Source organism: Ylistrum balloti, unplaced genomic scaffold, assembly GCF_031769215.1.
Source record: "Ylistrum balloti isolate Yb309-2 unplaced genomic scaffold, AGI_CSIRO_Ybal_v1 Utg369874, whole genome shotgun sequence".
Lineage (NCBI taxonomy): Eukaryota > Metazoa > Mollusca > Bivalvia > Pectinida > Pectinidae > Ylistrum > Ylistrum balloti.
This window is the reverse complement of record NW_026782015.1, coordinates 1,226,094-1,249,362: the sequence shown is the minus strand read 5'-3', so window position 1 is coordinate 1,249,362 and position 23,269 is coordinate 1,226,094. Positions and strand designations below refer to the sequence as shown.

General features: G+C 39.6%; 1 protein-coding gene across 1 annotated transcript; it reads right to left on the bottom strand.

Moving 5' to 3' along the window:
- Nucleotides 1-250: 250 nt before the first annotated feature.
- LOC132546008 (uncharacterized) lies at nucleotides 251-4,449 on the bottom strand. The gene is made up of 3 exons (XM_060209694.1): nucleotides 3,102-4,449; nucleotides 2,894-2,953; nucleotides 251-324 (listed from the first exon to the last, which is right to left on the bottom strand). Exons 1-3 carry the CDS (start codon nucleotides 4,447-4,449, stop codon nucleotides 251-253), a joined length of 1,482 nt encoding a protein of 493 aa, XP_060065677.1.
- Between the last annotated feature and the right edge of the window lie 18,820 nt (nucleotides 4,450-23,269).

Below are 23,269 nucleotides of genomic sequence, written 5' to 3'. Positions count from 1 at the left end.
GTGTAAACGAGCACACAACGGATACGGACAGGTGTAAACAAGCACACAATGGATACGGACAGGTGTAAACAAACACAACATGGAAAATGATGGGAATTACCAACAAATGTAAAAAAAAATGGACACGGATTTGAGTTAACAGCACACAACAGACGCGGTTGTTGGGAACAGGTATGCAAAAACGTAACTAATATACATTGGTGAAAACAAGCAAAGACTAAACACACTCTGGTGTCATCACTCTATGGACCTATTTACCGTTACTGTTACCCGGGCCATTAGTGACCGGGGACACTTTACCGTGGCTGCTACCTTCGCTGGTTTCTACAATAAGATGTATGCTTGCATTAAGAGTACTGTAATAGCGAATCTGCTACAAACCATATACTTCTCACGTAGATAGGAACAGTGGCCAGACTGACCCGTAATACGAGTAACACGGTGTAATACATATATATATATAGACAGACCGACCCGTTATAGTAGCTATAGAGAACAGGAAAATACATATATATATAGACAGACAGATCGGTCCGTTATAGTAGCTATAGAGAACAGGAAAATACATATATACAGACAGACCGGCCCGTTATAGTAGCTATAGAGAACAGGAAAATACATCCATATAGACAGACCGACCCGTTATAGTAGCTATAGAGAACAGGAAAATACATATATATAGACAGACCGGCCCGTTATAGTAGCTATAGAGAACAGGAAAATACATATATATATAGACAGACAGACCCGTTATAGTAGCTATAGAGAACAGGAAAATACATATATATAGACAGACAGACCCGTTATAGTAGCTATAGAGAACAGGAAAATACATATATATATAGACAGACCGGCCCGTTATAGTAGCTATAGAGAACAGGAAAATACATATATATAGACAGACCGGCCCGTTATAGTAGCTATAGAGAACAGGAAAATACATATATATAGACAGACCGGCCCGTTATAGTAGCTATAGAGAACAGGAAAATACATATATATAGACAGACAGACCCGTTATAGTAGCTATAGAGAACAGGAAAATACATATATATATAGACAGACCGACCCGTTATAGTAGCTATAGAGAACAGGAAAATACATATATATAGACAGACAGACCGGCCCGTTATAGTAGCTATAGAGAACAGGAAAATACATATATATATAGACAGACAGACCCGTTATAGTAGCTATAGAGAACAGGAAAACACATATATATATAGACAGATAGACCGGCCCGTTATAGTAGCCATAGAGAATGGTGATATACATATATATAGACAGACCTGCCCGTTATAGTGGCTATAGGGTACGGTGACATACATATATATAGACAGACCGACCCGTTATAGTAGCTATAGGGTACGGTGAAATACATATATATAGACAGACCGACCCGTTATAGTAGCTATAGAGAACAGGAAAATACATATATATATAGACAGACCGGCCCGTTATAGTAGCTATTGAGAACAGGAAAATACATATATATAGACAGACAGACCGGCCCGTTATAGTAGCTATAGAAAACAGGAAAATACATATATATAGACAGACAGACCGGCCCGTTATAGTAGCTATAGAGAACAGGAAAATACATATATATAGACAGACAGACCGGCCCGTTATAGTAGCTATAGAAAACAGGAAAATACATATATATATAGACAGACAGACCGGCCCGTTATAGTAGCTATAGAGAACAGGAAAATACATATATATAGACAGACAGACCGGCCCGTTATAGTAGCTATAGAAAACAGGAAAATACATATATATAGACAGACAGACCGGCCCGTTATAGTAGCTATAGAGAACAGGAAAATACATATATATAGACAGACCGGCCCGTTATAGTAGCTATAGAGAACAGGAAAATACATATATATAGACAGACAGACCGGCCCGTTATAGTAGCTATAGAGAACAGGAAAATACATATATACAGACAGACCCGTTATAGTAGCTGTAGGGTACGGTGAAATAGTGATACATATAGACAGACCGGCCCGTTATAGTAGCTGTAGGGTACGGTGAAATAGTGATACATATAGACAGACCGGCCCGTTACAGTAGCTATAGGGTACGGTGAAATAGTGATACATATAGACAGACCGGCCCGTTATAGTAGCTATAGGGTACGGTGAAATAGTGATACATATAGACAGACCGACCCGTTACAGTAGCTATAGGGTACGGTGAAATAGTGATACATATAGACAGACCGGCCCGTTATAGTAGCTATAGGGTACGGTGAAATAGGGATACATATAGACAGACCGGCCCGTTATAGTAGCTATAGGGTACGGTGAAATAGTGATACATATAGACAGACAGACCCGTTATAGTAGTTATAGGGTACGGTGAAATAGTGATACATATAGACAGACCGGCCCGTTACAGTAGCTATAGGGTACGGTGGAATAGTGATACATATAGACAGACCTGATCGGTAGATATAAAGTACACTGACATGAAATGTATATATTGTGAACAATTGATGTTACTGAAACAATGATATCAATGAAATATTACTAACGGAGCACAATCTACCATTGTCTTATTCTCCCTGTATATTCTAGTTTTATTAGATTTGAGTTGGTATGATACTGTTGGTATTTTCTCGTTGTGTTTTTTTATTGATTTGATATCAGATAAGGTTCAAATGATTCAATTACAAGGTAACAATGATCACGACAGCCTGAGGTGAAATTGAATTGGCCGGGGTCAGGGGTCATGACAGAGAAGAAAATGTGCAAGGTTTAGGGGTTAGTGGTCGGAGATCACCACAGCAAGCGATATATTCTATTTTCAGGGTTTAGGGGCCATGGCAGTGATAAATGTCTGGATCAGGGATCGGTTTAAATACTAGGGAAGTCAAACTAATTACCCTTAGTGTTACCAGAGACAACATCTACTGTTGATTCCTGACCGCTGCCCTCCAGTTTGTCTATAAAACAATTATTAATCACTGACAGTCTAAAGCATAGTATCAGTCTATCTTCTCACTAGATGTTTTACTGGAACATGAAACAGAACAAATTCTGCATAAAAAAGTTATAGAGATAAGACTAATGCGGAGAACATGTCTGACTTACCCCGACCGCGTGGCTGTATTCGTCGTTTGTGGATCATCCTTAGTGTGTCAGGTGATAGTTTCAGGACCCGGATCTTTGTCAGAATCGCATTCTTCTCCTCAATACTAGCGATTCTGTCCTTGATAGATTTCACCTCGATCTCTATACCGATTAGAGAATTCTTTATCTCGTCCTCCTCGTGGCGAACAGTGACGGCTTCTACCTTCAGTTCATACGTACGATCGGACACATGCTTAAGCTCACGTTCCAGTCGTACTTGTTGACGTTCGCTCACGGATTTCCACTCTCGAACCCGGTCTAAGTTCTCTTCCGTGCGGCCCAGCTTGAGGCTGAGCTCCTCCTTGTCGCGGTGAGAGCGCGGCGTCTTGTCACCTATTGTCGTGTGTAGCCCAGTTATCTCGTCCTCTCTCTGGTGCTGCTGCTGGTCCAGCTTCTCGATCTTATTGGTTACCGTCTCCAAGCTAGATTTTAGTTTCTTCTTTTCTTTTTTGTGACTAAGGTGCTGTCTGTGTAGGTAAGTAAAAGTCTTATGTTTCCTCTCAAGACTGCGCTCCGCATCCCGGTGTTTAGAGTTGAGCCGGAGAATGTCCTCTTCTAGGTTTTCCTTGTACGAATTGTTGAAGAAGACCTCCTGAAGCAGTCTATCCGGATAGGTAGCATCCTCACTCACCCATTTCTTAACTGTGTGCGATACTTCAACGACCGCTACACATACCTCCTCCATGAGTCTGCCGTGAACATTCCCGTCACTGACAAACTTGTCAAAGGGAGTTTTCAGTTCTCCGTAAGTGAGGATATTTGTATTGATTTGGTCAATATTGCCCTCGATGTCCGCCTTGTAACCCTTTAATGCCTCGTCGTAATCAAACACCGGTCGAATATCCAGACCACCCATTTCTTCTATAAAACTTTTACAGTATTTCTGTAGGTGCTCGCGCGTGCATTTCACCAGCTTTTCTCGTATTCCTGGGATAGCTGCTTCAAACGCCCTTGCCCTTTCACATATATACAACAAATTTTTATAACTTTCTGATTCCCTCACTTCAGGAGAAATTTCTCTGAACTTTAATTTATCGGAGAATTCTTTCCATGTTTTAAAATCTGAGGCATCCATCCCCCAAGAGCGAAGGAGTTCCGAAAGGCATTTGTCACATTCTGCATAATCTACTGCCTTACGATCCAGATACTTTTTAGCAAATTTTCGTATCTGGAGACATATTTCATTCACTTTCGCAATGATAGCTTTGTACTCTGCCTCGCGCGTGGGCGGCGGATGTTCCCGCCGTCGGACAGTCTTGTCGGGCACAGTAGCCGGAGGTGGCATATCCTCCCAAGTTACGTGCGGCATCCTGGGATAGCAGTCGTCACCAAACACGTGCTCACTTTCAACCAATCATCACCATTTTATCCTCTCTTTATCTTGCATACACCCGTAGGTTCTGGAAACAACAAAATAACGTGTCAGCAAATTGGTGGTAGGTTACAGGCAATAAAAGATTAAGACTTATATCTACCTGTGAAGTTTTGATACCTCTTATAGTTTTTGTGTTATGTTCCCGACAAAATTATGACGAACGGACTAACGGACGGACGGAAAAAGCGGCGACTATATGCTCTTCCTTCGGGGAGCACAAAAAATAACAAAAATGTCTGCCACACCAATAAATTAATTTCGAACCCGAAATCGATAAAATCTGTTACCTGTAACTGAGCGAGATCGGGGTATCTCAGATCCTGTAACATCCTAACCTCAGCGTTAGCCCCGATCTCGCTCATTTGCAGGTAATCGATTTTTTACTTGCACATATTACTCTAAAAATTATTCAATATTCATCAGAGTTTGGCGTGGCCCGTGGGGGCCTCAAACTACCCACACAGCCTCTTCACTTTTAAACAACGTTTGGAAAGTAAACAAAGTAGGCCGCATTTACAAATAATACCACACATTTTACAGTGAAAATATTATTTTATCTACAACACCAGGAATCTTAACAACATCAAAAATACAAAAAAACAGATAATATAAAGCAGATAGTAAATTTTGAACCGAATTCTATAAATACGCGGATGAATACACCGATGCGTAGAATATTCCGCGATAACGCACGTGAGGATACTAGACAGATCGGGCGAAATAGAAAAATCTGGGATGGGGTTTTACGTGGGATATCCCCGTCTGAAGTATCAGAAAACGTAGGCACAAGGACATGTATCGCTTATCTGTTCTGTAGTTTGAGAAGACATTTTTGGAAAAAAATAATTATAATCGAAATAGGTATGGCGCTTTATCGGTTCGGAACAACATTTTCAAATCATCGCCATGATCGATCTGAAAACTAATGACGACAGGTAGACGTACATTCGGATTCATTTATTCAACAGGTTTTACGCCCTATCTTTCGGCCTTCCGCCGCACAAGAAAAGATAGGAAAAATAGTATGAAACGATGAGAGAGAGTGAGGTAGAGAGGGGCCTTCAATACTACCAGCGCTGTTTTAATTATAATTTTGAAGGCGACCCCTTGGCATGATTATAGCTTTAACCTTCCTCTAACTAGACACGTCGCAACAAGAGAACCGGTTAAGAACAGAGAAGAAGAGGAAGGGGGTCATACACTGTATACCTTTCGATATGTTTATAATATTTTGGAAGTCCGCCAAAATTACTTACTAAATAGTACCTTCTACTGCTCTAACCCTTACATCTGGGCCGGCGTTATTGCGCCTGCTCTTTTTCGAAGAACCACAGAAGGAACCTATCATGCGAGTTGGACACTCTCACATGGGCCACCATTTTAAGTTCCATCCGATGGACTGGTGCATTCGAAGTCACCGTGTTTAAATATGGAGCATATACGTTCTGACAATGAGATGTTTACCTTGCATGTTGCTGGCGATATTACAAGCTGGGAAATATACAAGAAAGGCAAAACATAAGATTTAACCAAATGTGCCGTTTTAGAATCATAGCAAGAGGCCCTTGGGCCTTAACAGTTATCTGAGGTCTTCAGGTCTTTGGAAAGTTTTAGAACCTGTCTATCAGTCCCAGCTTTGGGGCAGACAGAACAGAACTGATACATGCATACTTACTAAGTTTTTATTGTTTCTACGTTAGAAGGCTTAATTTTCAATTAAACTGAACTGATAACACTGTCTGTTGTTGTAGTTGCAGTAAACCAATGACTTTGGTCATTTGGTTATTGAGAAGAAGTCATTTAAAGATTTTAACACATGTGACCTTGAAAGTAGGTCAAGGTCATTTATTTGAACAAACTTGGTAGTCCCTCTTTCCAGCATGTTACTGGCCAAATGCCATGACCCTGGGCCATTTGATTATTGTGAGGAAATTATTTAAAGATTTTAACATATTTTACTCTTGTGGCCCTTAAAAAAAGGTCAAGGTCATTCCCCCAGCATACTACTACTGGCTCAATAACATGATTCTGGGCCTTATTGTTATTGAGAAGAAGTCGAAAATGTAAATTATTTACGATGCACGACGGACGACGCCGGACAAAAGAAGATCGCAAAAGGTCACTGGAGACTTCTTTTCGTGTGACGTTGCACATTGATATTCAAGTATGTCTCTGACACTACCCAGCATGATCAGTACTTTCTGTCACTAGAACTGATATGTTGACGTCAGTAGGTACGATTGAACGTGCCATCTCATAAAAATACGACAAATGTAGGAGTACCATCGTACTGCCTGTGCTATGACACTGATACAGGAATTATCGACATCTTAAATACAACTTGCAAATACATGATGGAAGCGTTAGCTCGCAATTTGAATTTCTGAGGGTAGGATTTTTTATCTTATTACACCAGATCAGGTTCAGTTGCTTAAAAGTTGGTATATGTGTGCATTGTGTGTCAAAATTGCATTTGATATCGGGGTCACCGTTTTAGTCCATATTTCTTGCAGTAACTTTGAAAAAAAAAAATAACACTCGGCACACGCCCAAAAGATTTTTCTTACAACATTTAGATATACCTCTCCGAATTCACCGAAATGGAATATTCATTTTCAGTCCCAAAATTGGCTACACGCGATACATATGTCCTGATATCCCAAACTTATTGTCATTTCTTTCAAGTATATCAAACATGCAATAAAGTAATTCTAAGCCTTTCGGTCATTAAACTTTATTTAAGATATTGACCCCTGTGGACTGGCATTGGCTGATAATGACCGACCATTCTAAACCGTCACAACATATCACGGCTACCAGCATTTTCTGTAAGTGACCGACCATTCTAAACCGTCACAACATATCACGGCTACCAGCATTTTCTGTAAGTGACCGACCATTCCAAACCGTCACAACATGCCACGGCTACCAGCATTTTCTGAAAGTGACCGACCATTCTAAACCGTCACAACATGCCACGGCTACCAGCATTTTCTGTAAGTGACCGACCATTCTAAACCGTCACAACATATCACGGCTACCAGCATTTTCTGAAAGTGAACGACCATTCTAAACCGTCACAACATATCACGGCTACCAGCATTTTCTGAAAGTGAACGACCATTCTAAACCGTCACAACATATCACGGCTACCAGCATTTTCTGAAAGTGGCCGACTATTCTAAACCGTCATAGTATAACACGACTACTGGCATTTTCTGATAATGAATTGAAACTAAGACTTGAATGGATTATCAGAAAGCATGGACATTAGATAAGTGGTCAAGTAAATATGTCGAATGTTTGGAAAATTTCAAGAAGAGACAACCAAAAAATAAATGTTAATTATTAACCCATAACTACTAACCATAGACCGAAGGACGAGACTTTAAACGGTGACCATTTGTGAGGACTGTCCATCTTCGCAAGATAAAGACCCCTCTATGTCTCTTTAAAGAAGAGTTGGGGCGATGACGCCTATCCAGAGGTTTAGGGAATAGGTTAAGATTAAATACACATTTTATTAGAGAATTCGATGGACGTTAAAATTACATAATAATCAATCAATACCATGAATTTTGTACCGAGACCGCCCATACGTCAGATAGTGACGTAGCTACTGGATTTTGTACCGAGACAGCCCATACGTCTGGTGACGTAGTTACTGGATTTTGTACCGAGACAGTCCATACGTCTGGTAGTGACGTAGCTACTGGATTGTGTACCGAGACAGCCCATACGTCAGATAGTGACGTAGCTACTGGATTTTGTACCGAGACAGTCCATACGTCAGGTAGTGACGTAGTCACTGGATTTTGTACCGAGACAGTCCATACGTCAGGTAGTGACGTAGTTACTGGATTTTGTACCGAGACAGCCCATACGTCAGATAGTGACGTAGCTACTGGATTATGTACCGAGGCAGCCCTATACGTCAGATAGTGACATAGCTGCTGGATTATGTACCGAGACAGTCCATACGTCAGATAGTGACGTAGCTACTGGATTTTGTACCGAGACATCCCATACGTCAGGTAGTGACGTAGCTACTGGATTTTGTACCGAGACAGTCCATAAGTCAGATAGTGACGTAGCTACTGGATTTTGTACCGAAACAGCCCATACGTCAGGTAGTGACGTAGCTACTGGATTATGTACCGAGACCGCCCTTACGTCAGATAGTGACGTAGCTACTGGATTGTGTACCGAGACCGCCCATACTTCAGATAGTGACATAGTTACTTGATTATGTACCGAGACCGCCCATACGTCAGATAGTGACGTAGCTACTGGATCATGTACCGAGACAGCCCATACGGCAGGTAGTAACGTAGCTACTGGATCATGTACCGAGACAGACCATACGTCAGGTAGTGACGTATTTACTGGATTATGTATTGAGAGCACCTGTTTTATCGATACCGGATACATTTCAGTGTTTAAATATTTAATAATGTTTGTTGTCAGTGTGATTTACACGGACGTTTGGATCGGTATAACACAGTGATCGTGACAGGTGTAAACTCATGATATCGGATTACATAACTCAATTATGTCAATACAATACAAACAAAAACAATTCAATGTTAATATCAATAATCTACCATGAGATTTTTCATGAGACTCGGTAAAGTAATCACGGAACCTCAATGACAGAGTCTTGATCACCGATACATTTCTGGAATAAATATGTCTGGAAATAATCCTCGACATTTAACCCATGAAAAAGTATCCGACGTTTCCAATGACTTTGCTAACATATTCCTCAAATTTCCCCGTAATGATGATTAATTCCGAAAGTTTACACCCGGCAATGGTGACTCGGGCTACCCCGGGCTTCACTCCGGACCTACTTATGTTCATTTCATCAGGGTTCGAACGAGTAATTTAACTCGAATAATCAATATAATAGCTACATTATACAAATACCCATGTCAAGTGCCGCGATCAATACATCCTCAGCGTTTTTTAAAGTTCGGAAGATTTTCTATGGAAACAAATCCCACTAAACTGATATTTTTGGTAGCGCATGTGTGGTATAATAAATACACTGTTCAGAAACACGACATTATACCGAGGGGTACATCATTATACTGAGGGGTACATCATTATACTGAGGTGGTAGATCATTATACTGAGGAGTACATCATTATACTGAGGTGGTACAACATTATACTGAGGGGTACAACATTATACTGAAAGGTACAGCATTATACTGACGGGTACATAATTATACTGAGGGGTACAGCATTATACTGAGGATACATCATTATACTGAGGGGTACATCATTATACTGAAGTGGTACATCATTATACTGAGGGGTACATCACTATACTGAGGGGTACATCATTATACTGAAAGGTACATCATTATACTGAGGGGTACATCATTATACTGAAAGGTACAGCATTATACTGAGGGGTACATCATTACACTGATGTGGTACAGCATTATACTGAGGATACATCATTATACTGGTGTGTTACAGCATTATACTGAGATACATCATTATACTGAGGGGTACATCATTATACTGAGGGGGACATCATTATACTGAGGGGGTACATCATTATACTGAGGGGTACATCATTATACTGGTGTGTTACAGCATTATACTGAGGATACATCATTATACTGAGGGGTACATCATTATACTGAAGTGGTACATCATTATACTGAGGGGTACATCATTATACTGAGGGGGACATCATTATACTGAAGTGGTACATCATTATACTGAGGGGTACATCATTATACTGAGGGGTACATCATTATACTGAGGGGTACATCATTATACTGAAAGGTACATCATTATACTGAAGTGGTACATCATTATACTGAAGTGGTACATCATTATACTGAGGGGTACATCATTATACTGAAAGGTACATCATTATACTGAGGTGGTACATCATTATACTGAGGGGTACATCATTATACTGAGGTGGTACATCATTATACTGAAGTGGTACATCATTATACTGAGGGGTACATCATTATACTGAGGGGTACATCATTATACTGAGGGGTACATCATTATACTGAAGTGGTACATCATTATACTGAAGTGGTACATCATTATACTGAGGTGATACATCACTATACTGAGGGGTACATCATTATACTGAGGTGGTACATCATTATACTGGGGTGGTACATCATTATACTGAGGGGTACATCATTATACTGAGGTGGTACATCATTATACTGAGGTGGTACATCATTATACTGAGGTGGTACATCATTATACTGAGGTGGTACATCATTATACTGATGTGGTACAGCATTATACTGAGGGGTACAGCATTATACTGAGGGGTACATCACTATACTGAGGGGTACATCATTATACTGAGGAGTACATCATTATACTGGTGTGTTACAGCATTATACTGAGGGGTACATCATTATACTGAGGGGGACATCATTATACTGAAGTGGTACATCATTATACTGAGGTGGTACATCATTATACTGAGGTGGTACATCATTATACTGAGGTGGTACATCATTATACTGAGGTGGTACATCATTATACTGATGTGGTACAGCATTATACTGAGGGGTACAGCATTATACTGAGGGGTACATCACTATACTGAGGGGTACATCATTATACTGAGGAGTACATCATTATACTGAGGGGTACATAATTATACTGAGGGGTACATCATTACACTGAGGTGGTACATCATTATACTGAGGGGTACATCATTATACTGAAAGGTACATCATTATACTGAAGTGGTACATCATTATACTGAGGTGGTACATCTTTATACTGAGGGGTACATCATTATACTGAAAGGTACATCATTATACTGAAGTGGTACATCATTATACTGAGGGGTACATCATTATACTGAGGGGTACATCATTATACTGAAAGGTACATCATTATACTGAAAGGTACATCATTATACTGAGGGGTACATCATTATACTGAGGGGTACATCATTATACTGAGGGGTACATCATTATACTGAGGTGGTACATCATTATACTGTGGTGGTACATCTTTATACTGAGGGGTACATCATTATACTGAGGTGGTACATCATTATACTGAGGTGGTACATCATTATACTGAAGTGGTACAGCATTATACTGAAGTGGTACAGCATTATACTGAGGGGTACATCATTATACTGAGGGGTACATCATTATACTGAGGGGTACATCATTATACTGAGGGGTACATCATTACACTGATGTGGTACAGCATTATACTGAGGGGTACAACATTATACTGAGGGGTACATCATTATACTGAGGGGTACATCATTATACTGAGGGGTACATCATTATACTGAGGGGTACATCATTACACTGATGTGGTACAGCATTATACTGAGGGGTACAACATTATACTGAGGGGTACATCATTATACTGAGGGGTACATCATTACACTGATGTGGTACAGCATTATACTGAGGGGTACAACATTATACTGAGGGGTACATCATTATACTGAGGGGTACATGATTATACTGAGGGGTACATCATTATACTGAGGGGTACATCATTATACTGAGGGGTACATCATTATACTGAGGGGTACATCATTATACTGAGGGGTACAGCATTATACTGAGGGGTACATAATTATACTGAGGGGTACATCATTATACTGAGGGGTACAGCATTATACTGAGGGGTACATAATTATACTGAGGGGTACATCATTATACTGAGGGGTACATCATTATACTGAGGAGTACATCATTATACTGAGGGGTACATCATTATACTGAGGGGTACATCATTATACTGAGGAGTACATCATTATACTGAGGGGTACATCATTATACTGATGTGGTACAGCATTATACTGAGGGGTACAGCATTATACTGAGGGGTACATCATTATACTGAGGTGGTACATCATTATACTGAGGTGGTACATCATTATACTGAAGTGGTACATCATTATACTGAGGGGTACATCATTATACTGAGGGGTACAGCATTATACTGAGGGGTACATCATTATACTGAGGGGTACATCATTATACTGAGGTGGTACATCATTATACTGAGTGGGTACATCATACTGAGGGGTACATCATACACATTATACTGAAAGGTACATCATTATACTGAGGGGTACATCATTATACTGAGGGGTACATCATTATACTGAGGGGTACATCATTATACTGAGGGGTACATCATTATACTGAAGTGGTACATCATTATACTCAGGGGTACATCATTATACTGAGGGGTACATCATTATACTGAGGGGTACATCATTATACTGAGGGGTACATCATTATACTGAGGGGTACATCATTATACTGAGGGGTACATCATTATACTGAGGTGGTACATCATTATACTGAGGGGTACAGCATTATACTGAGGGGTACATAATTATACTGAGGGGTACATCATTATACTGAGGGGTACATTTATACTGAGGGGTACATCATTATACTGGTGGTTACAGCATTATACTGAGGGGTACATCATTATACTGAGGGGTACAACATTATACTGAGGGGTACATCATTATACTGAGGGGTACATCATTATACTGAGGTGGTACATCATTATACTGAGGGGTACATCATTATACTGATGTGGTACATCATTATACTGAGGGGTACATCATTATACTGAGGGGTACATCATTATACTGAGGGGTACATCATTATACTGAGGGGTACATCATTATACTGAGATGGTACATCATTACACTGAGGGGTACATCATTATACTGATGTGGTACATCATTATACTGAGGGGTACATCATTATACTGAGGGGTACATCATTATACTGAGGGGTACATCATTATACTGATGTGGTACATTATTATACTGAGGGGTACATCATTATACTGAGGGGTACATCATTATACTCAGGGGTACATCATTATACTGAGGGGTACATAATTATACTGAGATGGTACATCATTATACTGAGATGGTACATCATTATACTGAGGGGTGCATCATTATACTGAGGGGTACATCATTATACTGATGTGGTACATTATTATACTGAGGGGTACATCATTATACTGAGGGGTACATCATTATACTGATACATCATTATGTGGTACAGCATTATATGAGGGGTACAGCATTATACTGAGGGGTACATCATTATACTCAGGGGTACATCATTATACTGAGGGGTACATCATTATACTGAAATGGTACATCATTATACTCAGGGGTACATCATTATACTGAGGGGTACATAATTATACTGAGATGGTACATCATTATACTGAGGTGGTACATCATTATACTCAGGGGTACATCATTATACTGAGGGGTACATAATTATACTGAGATGGTACATCATTATACTGAGATGGTACATCATTATACTGAGGGGTACATCATTATACTGAGGGGTACATCATTATACTGATGGTACATTATTATACTTATCATGAGGGGTACATCATTATACTGAGGGGTACATCATTATACTGAGGGGTACATCATTATACTGAGGGGTACATAATTATACTGAGATGGTACATCATTATACTGAGATGGTACATCATTATACTGAGGGGTACATCATTATACTGAGGGGTACATCATTATACTGAGGGGTACATCATTATACTGAAGTGGTACATCATTATACTGAGGGGTACATCATTATACTGAAATGGTACATCATTATACTGAGGGGTACATCATTATACTGAGGGGTACATCATTATACTGAAGTGGTACATCATTATACTGAGGTAGGTCACCATTATACTGAGGTAGGTCACCATTATACTGAAGTGGTACACTATTATAATGAGGCGACAATCTTTATGCTTATGTAGTACATTATAATGATTACGCCAATCACTTAGGAAGGTTGACGGGCCATATGTTTTAACCTTACCTTTAAACAAACTTCCGAGGTCCAGTACAAAATCCACTGAGTAATATGTCTAAAACCTGGCGGATACAGTATTCATTTAATACAATATACACTTAAAGTAATATCCTCTCCATACAGTATCCATCGTATACAAAGTTCACACAATCAGGTGAGAAAGCGTTTTAATTTCGTCCAAGCCTTCCTTTTCCAGGGTTGAATATGATGAGGTTGAAATGGTGATAGTTCCAAGTTCACATAGTCACAAACGGCACATTATACCGTAAACCTTGGTAAAATGTCTCTTGATGTGCCTGTGTCGTGGGAAGGTGGCTCCCGTTACGGTAATGATAGTGCCGAACTGTTGCCACCTGTGGTATAATGGGTATTGACTCGAGTGTGTATTGGTCGTATATACGTAGTGGTCTTGGTGGAGATTAACCGAAAAAGAATGTAAAATAAGCGCGTAAGTATATAACAGCGTCTATAGAACTTTTGCCTATACCTGGTAAATCTGCTGTGGAGATCGAATGTGAAGCACCACTTTTTAAATACACCCAGTAAATACAGGTAGAGATATAGGTATGGAGTGTGGAGGAACACTCTTATCTACCTCGTGTTTACCTCGCGAGCTCGGACTGAATTAGATGATCGATCGGTGGTAATGTGTTCACCAGAATAATGTGACATATGTCGTAACAGGTCACTGAAACAAACTGCAAACACGGGTGAATTTCACCCTTTTCAAACAAAAGAACAGCATTTCATTTCACCCTTTTTAAACAAGTGTACAACGATTCGCCCCTTTTAAACATAAGCACAACATTTCACTCTTTCCAAACATGGCCACAACATCATACACTGTTTAAATATGGGTACAGTATTTCACCTTTTTTAAAACATGAATACAACATTTCACCCTTTTTAAACATAAGTGAAACAATTCGCCCTTTTTTAAGCATACAAACAGCATTTCATTATTTCAAACCACGAGCATAACATTTCATCCTTTTTGAAAATGGGAACAACATTTTATCTTCTTGGAACACAGGTACAGCATTTCATACGTTTGGAACATGGTATAATATTTTGCCATTTTAAACATGGGTGTAGCATTTTTTTCTTATCAAACATGGGTGTAGCATTTGACCCTTTGTAAACATGGGTAAATGTACAATAATGCGCCCTTTTTATATGTGGGTACAGCATTTCACCCTTTATAAACATGGTACAATACTTCACCTTTTTAAAACATGGTTACAATTCAATTCTCTCTCCCACGTGTCTCAACAGTTGCGTCTTATTTAAAAATTCATTCTCACACTACAATTTTAGACTTTTGTTCGATAATTTCCTGACTGTCACTCGGCTAACGGAACATGCTATTAAAGCCATAGATTATCAAGGCGGAAATTTCGCTTCGATTTTTGCTGAAGGATAATTTCTTTTTACCTGAGGGTCGTGGGTTTAGAAAATAACCTATATGCCAATGTGCATGCTATTGTATACAGCTTGTTCCCTGCAGAGATGAGGATTTACTGAAGTGTGGTCCCTATTTGAGGACATACAGGAGACTAATGTGGAAAATCCTTGTCGGACATGGAGGCGACTAATGTGAACTAATGTGAAAGATACCTGTAAAACCTTAAAGATCTGGATACCGTGTTTTATCGTATCATCAACATGGTGAAATAAAAGTTAACCATAAAATACTATATAAAAATGCTTACTTTCTTACCCAGTTGATAATATGCAAACAAAATCACGCAGACTTTGACAGAAAAAGTGATAATTTAGAATTACGATAATTATTTGTTATTTAGAATCTTTCTCACAAGCAGTGGTGACAATACCATGTACAAACATCCACAACCTGTGGCGGCTATATTGATGTTAAGGATAAGACCAAGTGACAAGAAAAATACTACAGTGCTAATCTTAATTATATATAGACAAGTACAGAAGCCGTTAACATATATACAATATTGTCTTGTTTTCTTACTGTCACAAATCAATACAATGGGCCATATTATAAATCTTTCTCTGTTCAATTATTTAAAAGGATCAAGAAACACAAAAACATAAATGTATTTTCACAGCGACAGAGGCACCGCATAATTTTTTACAATGACATACTAATTCGTTACAAAAGTAAAAACTTCAAAATTAAATACAAGAAATTTCGCGACACAACTGCCAGTTTATTCAATCTATTTCGGAAATGGTATACCTAAAACACACTGACTACCTACACGTACCGTCTACCTACAGAACATCACCACATACCTAAAACACACTGACTACCTACACGTACCGTCTACCTACAGAACATCACCACATACCTAAAACACACAAACTACCTACACATACCGTCTACCTACAGAACATCACCACATACCTAAAACACACTGACTACCTACACATACCGTCTACCCACAGAACATCACCACATACCTAAAACACACTGACTACCTACACATACCGTCTACCTACAGAACATCACCACATACCTAAAACACACTGACTACCTACACGTACCGTCTACCTACAGAACATCACCACATACCTAAAAACACACTGACTACCTACACATACCGTCTACCTACAGAACATCACCACATACCTAAAAACACACTGACTACCTACACATACCGTCTACCTACAGAACATCACCGCATACCTAAAACATACCACATGCCTACATACTATATCCTTAAGAACACATCATCTGCCTACAGAACACAAAGCCTACAAAGAGAACACACCACTATTTCCTTACCGAACACATTAGCTTACTACCGAACACACCAAATTCCTACAGAACACACCACCTCCCTACCGAACCCATTACCTTCCTACAGAACGCACCATCTTCTTACTGAACACATCACTTCCCACATAACAAACTTCCTTCCAACCAAACATATCAGCTTCCTACATAACACCTTCCTAAAGAACACATCACCTTCCTACAGAACCCACCACATTCCTACAGAACCCACCACATTCCTACAAAACACATCACCTTCCTTGAGAACACATCGCCTTCCTACAAAACACATCACCTTCCTACAAAACACATCACCTTCCTACAGAACACGCCACCTTGCTTCACAACAAACCACCTTCTTACAAAACCCAACACCTTCCTGAAGAACACACCACCTTCCTAAAGAACACATCACCTTCCTACAGAACACACCACCTTCCTAAAGAACACATCACCTTCCTACAGAACACACCACCTTCCTAAAGAACACATCACCCTCCTACAGAACACACCACCTTCCTAAAGAACACATCACCCTCCTACAGAACACACCACCTTCGTACAGAACACACCACCTTCGTACAGAACACATCACCTTCCTACACAACAAACCACCTTCCTACAAAACCCAACACCATCCTATAAAACCCACCACCTTCCTACAGAACACATAACTTTTCTTCTTTACTACAATACTACACCGATATTCACAGCACTCTGTGTAACACTCCGATACCACCCATACACGTTACACTTTTATCAGCGTTGAACAGATCAATTTATTGAAAAGAAATTCTATATGACGTGTTTTCGTGTCCAATAAGCCTTAAATCTGAAACTTTTACCGGGCTATATGCACAGCTGATTAATCACTAGTAGTTTTATCTATCTACCTTCAATACATCCATCGATTCAATACGCAAGGTGCGACTTTAAAAAGTGTTTTAAAAGTCACCCTATACGGTTTGACTTTTTTTGAAATCAATATACACGCAGATATTTATCAAACAGTTTCGTCACTGAAGTTTCAATATTTGAAAAGACAAGAATTACTTTTAAATCTACGTTCTGACTTCTGACAAAACAGGTCTCCTGCGCAAACATTCCTTGCCAGAATGATTACGGCGTAAACGATTTTTCTTTTTTGGCAGTAAAACCACCCTGAACTTGCCAAGCGGGACGAATGAACATGTCTATATGTCTAGGGAATGAGGTTGGTAAGACACGTCAAAGCGATACGAGACATGCTTAGATGGCACAAATATATATATACTTACGTATCTACAGAAGGACGTCAGTAAGACACGTCAGGGTGATACGAGACATGCTTAGACGGCATAAATATTATATATACTTATCTTCAGAAGGACGTCAGTAAGACACGTCAGGGTGATACGACACATGCTTAGACGGCATAAATATTATACATACTTCTCTTCAGAAGGACGTCGATAAGACACGTCAGGGTGATACGGGACATGCTTAGATGGCACAAATATATATATATATATATATATATATACTGAAGGACGTCGTTAAGACACGTCTAGGTGATACAAGACATGCGTTGACGGCACAAATATACACCTATCTTCGGAAGGACGTCGGTAAGACACGTCATGGTGATACGAGACATGCTTAGACGGCACAAATATATATATATATACGTATCTACAGAAGGACGTCAGTAAGACACGTCAGGGTGATACGAGACATGCTTAGACGGCACAAATATATATATACGTATCTACAGAAGGACGTCGTTAAGACACGTCAGGGTGATACGAGACATGCTTAGGCGGCATAAATATTATATATACTTATCTTCAGAAGGACGTCGGTAAGACACGTCGGGGTGATACTGGACATGCTTAGATGGCACAAATATATATATATGTATCTACTGAAGGACGTCGTTAAGACACGTCTAGGTGATACAGGACAAGCTTTGACGGCACAAATATATACTTATATTCAGAAGGACGTCGGTAAGACACGTCATGGTGATACGAGACATGCTTAGACGGCACAAATATATACGTATCTACAGAAGGACGTCAGTAAGACACGTCAAGGTGATACGAGACATTCTTAGACGGCATAAATATATATATATATATATATATGTATCTACTGAAGGACGTCAGTAAGTCACTTCAAGGTGATACGAGACATGCTTAGACGGCACAAATATATACCTATCTTCTGAAGGACGTCAGTAAGACACGTCAGGGTGATACGAGACATGCTTAGACGGCACAAATATATACCTATCTTCAGAAGGACGTCAGTAAGACACGTCAGGGTGATACGAGACATGCTTAGACGGCACAAATATATACCTATCTTCAGAAGGACGTCAGTAAGACACGTCAGGGTGATACGAGACATTCTTAGACGGCATAAATATATATATATGTATCTACTGAAGGACGTCAGTAAGACACGTCAAGGTGATACGAGACATGCTTAGACGGCACAAATATATACGTATCTTCGGAAGGACGTCAGTAAGACACGTCAGGGTGATACGAGACATTCTTAGACGGCACAAATATATACGTATCTTCGGAAGGACGTCAGTAAGACACGTCAAGGTGATACGAGACATGCTTAGACGGCATAAATATATACGTATCTTCGGAAGGACGTCAGTAAGACACGTCAAGGTGATACGAGACATGCTTAGATGATTCCTACATACTTGTATATGTCTTGTGAAGGAAGTCGATAAGAAATGCCAGACTGGCATATAAAACAAAATCGGACGGATCTAACACTCTGTGATAGAATTATATATTTTTTCTGTTAAATTGCCACGTGAAATAGTTAGACATGGTTGGTCAGATTTAATCTCATGTATCATATAATGACCGTGTCATATTTCTCACATCAATGTGTTCAGGCATTGATTGTGGTCAGTATTATGTTCGCCAGCGACACTCTGTCAGGAACACAAATCATAAAAGCCATTTCAGGAGACATATTTATTTTTTTATCTGACACATTGTTGTCTTCTACAGTTAATAACGTGAATTAAGTTCAAGTAAGTAATTCATTATCTACAGTGTCATCTCTCAGACGAAATAAGTAATTAATTACCTACAGTGTCATCTATCAGATGTAATAAGTAATTCATCATCTACATTGCCATCCTCTTAGATGTAAAAAGTAATTAATTACCTACATTGTCACCCCTAAGATTCCTTTTTAAAAATATGTTCTCTATTCTTTACAGCATTCGGAGCCCTTACGAAACGATATTCTCTATTTTCTACAAAACAACATTCTGGTTGCCTTACAAAATGATATTCTACATTCTCATCAAAACAGCATTGTGAATCCATTACACACCAATATTCTCTACAAAGCAGACTAGTAAATCCGTAACATAACTATAAATTCCATTCTCTACTCGCTACAAAGCAGCATGCTGGAGACCTTAACAAACGATATTTTCTCTACTGTACAAGACATCTTCCGTATCACACACAATGTTCACCTTTCTCCACAAAACAATATCGCTTGTACCCCTTAATAAAGCAACACTTCCGATTTGAAAGCAGGTTAATGCTGAAAATGATGGTATCTGTATTATACTCACCTCATTCTGCGTCCATCATTTACATCTTATTGTGACTATGCAGGTATGATACTCTGGAGGCTACTAGCTTTGCCTTGTACGTTTATTAATAGTGGTCTTTAAACAGCCTATATATGACTGTCAATATTGGTTAGGAAATGTCCTTTAATTCTTATGTAAAATAACGTATTTACGAATCCAGTCAGTTTGTCAGGTAAAGGTACGTGTATGGGCCACAGATGTAAGGAAGGCCTGCCTTACACACGCTTGTATACAGGTAGATTAATTAGATATGCCAGGTAACCTTTCATGACAAGGTCGGGTATCAATGGCAGAAAAGCAAACATTAAATTGATCTATAAGACTTAAATAATTTAGAGCGTGCAAAATCTGTATAAATAGTCACTACTTGTATAAAGGGCTGTGTACATTTGTAAGTAATATCAGTTTACGGTTTACAAATAACTACAACGGTTAATTATCTTGTCATAAATTGACTATCTTGGCACCGTAACCGCCGAACAGCTTACTCCGGTCCCGATGTCGTCTCACCGTCAAACAGCTTACTCCGTCCGGTCCCAATGTCGTTTCACCGTGAAAAAGCTTACTCCGGTCCCAATGTCGTCTCACCGTCAAACAGCTTACTCCGTCCGGTCCCAATGTCGTTTCACCGTGAAAAAGCTTACTCCGGTCACAGTGTCGTTTCACCGCGAAAAAGCTTTCTCCGATCACGATGTCGTCTCACTGTCAACCATTTTACTGACGTCCCGTTATCGTCTCTCTATCAGGTGCCATTGTCGTCTCATTTTTTCCTGTCCCATTATTGTTTTAATGTCAAACACTGTCAAATACCTTACTCCGCTTCCAATTTCGTCTCACTGCCAGGAAGCTTGCTCCAGTCCAGTTGTCACTCCATTAGACAACTTACTTCCGTCCAGTTGTCGTCTTACTGTCAAGTTGCTTGCTCCAGTACGGTTGTCATTCCGTCAGACCATGTATAACTGTACTGTTGTCGTCCTACTGCTAGGAAGCTTGCTCCACTCCAGGTGTGACTCCGTCAGAAAGCTCGCTCTAGTCCCGTTGTCACTCAGTCACACAGCTTTCTCCGGTCTAGTTGTCACTCCGTCACACAGCTTTCTCCGGTCCCGTTGTCACTCCGTCAGATAGCTTTCTCCGGTCTAGTTGTTACTCCGTCACACAGCTTTCTCCGGTCCTGTCGTCTCACCGTCAAACAGCTTACTCCGGTCTAGTTGTCACTCCGTCAGACAGCTTTTTTCGGTCTAGTTGTCACTCCGTCAGACAGCTTTCTCCGGTCTAGTTGTCACTCCGTCAGACAGCTTTCTCCGGTCTAGTTGTCACTCCGTCAGACAGCTTTCTCCTGTCTAGTTGTCACTCCGTCAGACAGCTTTCTCCGGTCTAGTTGTCACTCCGTCAGACAGCTTTCTCCGGTCCTGTTTTTACATAACATAATATGAATATATGTAAGCTCGCTTCCGGTGACATGTGAGAAAAGGAGTGATAATGTCGGAACATTGTGTAACAAAATGGGGTTTAGATTTATTGTTACAATAGTATATCAATATACGTATGTTTACGCCTACTGTGTTACGCTTGCTTCGATTTTTTTTACAAAAGTAGCGTAACATTTACTGCTTTCCGCAACTTCATTGCGTTTGAATCTTACGAAACAGTTTCCAATGATATCCTTACTTTTGCGTATTTTATGCTCTTTAAACTTAATCACCACGTGAAATATAATTGAACCATAATTGTTGTTAGATTCATATTAGAGCTACTCCTAATAGTTTAACCGGAAGAAATCGTGGTCAATTCTGGTACCACGTGGTCAATTCTGGTAACACGTGGTCACTTCTGGTACCACGTGGTCAATTCTGGTAACATGTGGTCAATTCTGGTAACAAGTGGTCAATTTTGGTAACACGTAATCAATTCTATTAACTCTTAAACAACTTCTGTATCGTTTACCATGGAGACATGACACTCTAAACAATTACTTGAGGAAGACTTTTAGTTGGAGTAGACGTTACTAAATCACCAATACAGCCATTGTAACATGAAATACATACTGCTAAAAGGACGATAACACAAAGAAAACTATGTGACCCCAGCCATGTGAGAAACGGAACAAAACTTTAATTACACCAATACAATTGTAAAACTCACTTTTCACAAGACAAAAAACATTGGTCATAAGAAACCTATGTTGAAACGTTGGTGTACCTTACATGTTACATTGAGTTTAAATTATGGCAGAGTTTAAATAACTACCAACAGTATATCGACTCTCACGGTCAAAAACTGTCTGAAGTACACGATAAGAATAAACATTGGACCGGCTACTAACTTTTCATTAATCATATATTTCAGCGTTCCTAAAATACCTACAACAAGCCTACATAGAAAGAGTTAAGCAGACTCCTCAGTTTAGACTGAGGAATGATGTGGACTGGATGGAAACTAACGAGTCAGACATGCAGGGAAGCTTGTACAAAAGGGGAAAAAACTCTCAGAAAGGAAATGGAAGGACGGATCGGAG

Coding starts and splice junctions, on each gene's coding strand:
- LOC132546008 (XM_060209694.1), bottom strand. CDS start 4,449: ATGCCGCACGTAACTTGGGAGGATATGCCACCTCCGGCTACTGTGCCC. Junction 2,954..3,101: donor AATACAGCCACGCGGTCGGG/GTAAGTCAGACA, acceptor ATTGTTTTATAG/ACAAACTGGAGGGCAGCGGT. Junction 325..2,893: donor TGTCTCTGGTAACACTAAGG/GTAATTAGTTTG, acceptor ATCTTATTGTAG/AAACCAGCGAAGGTAGCAGC.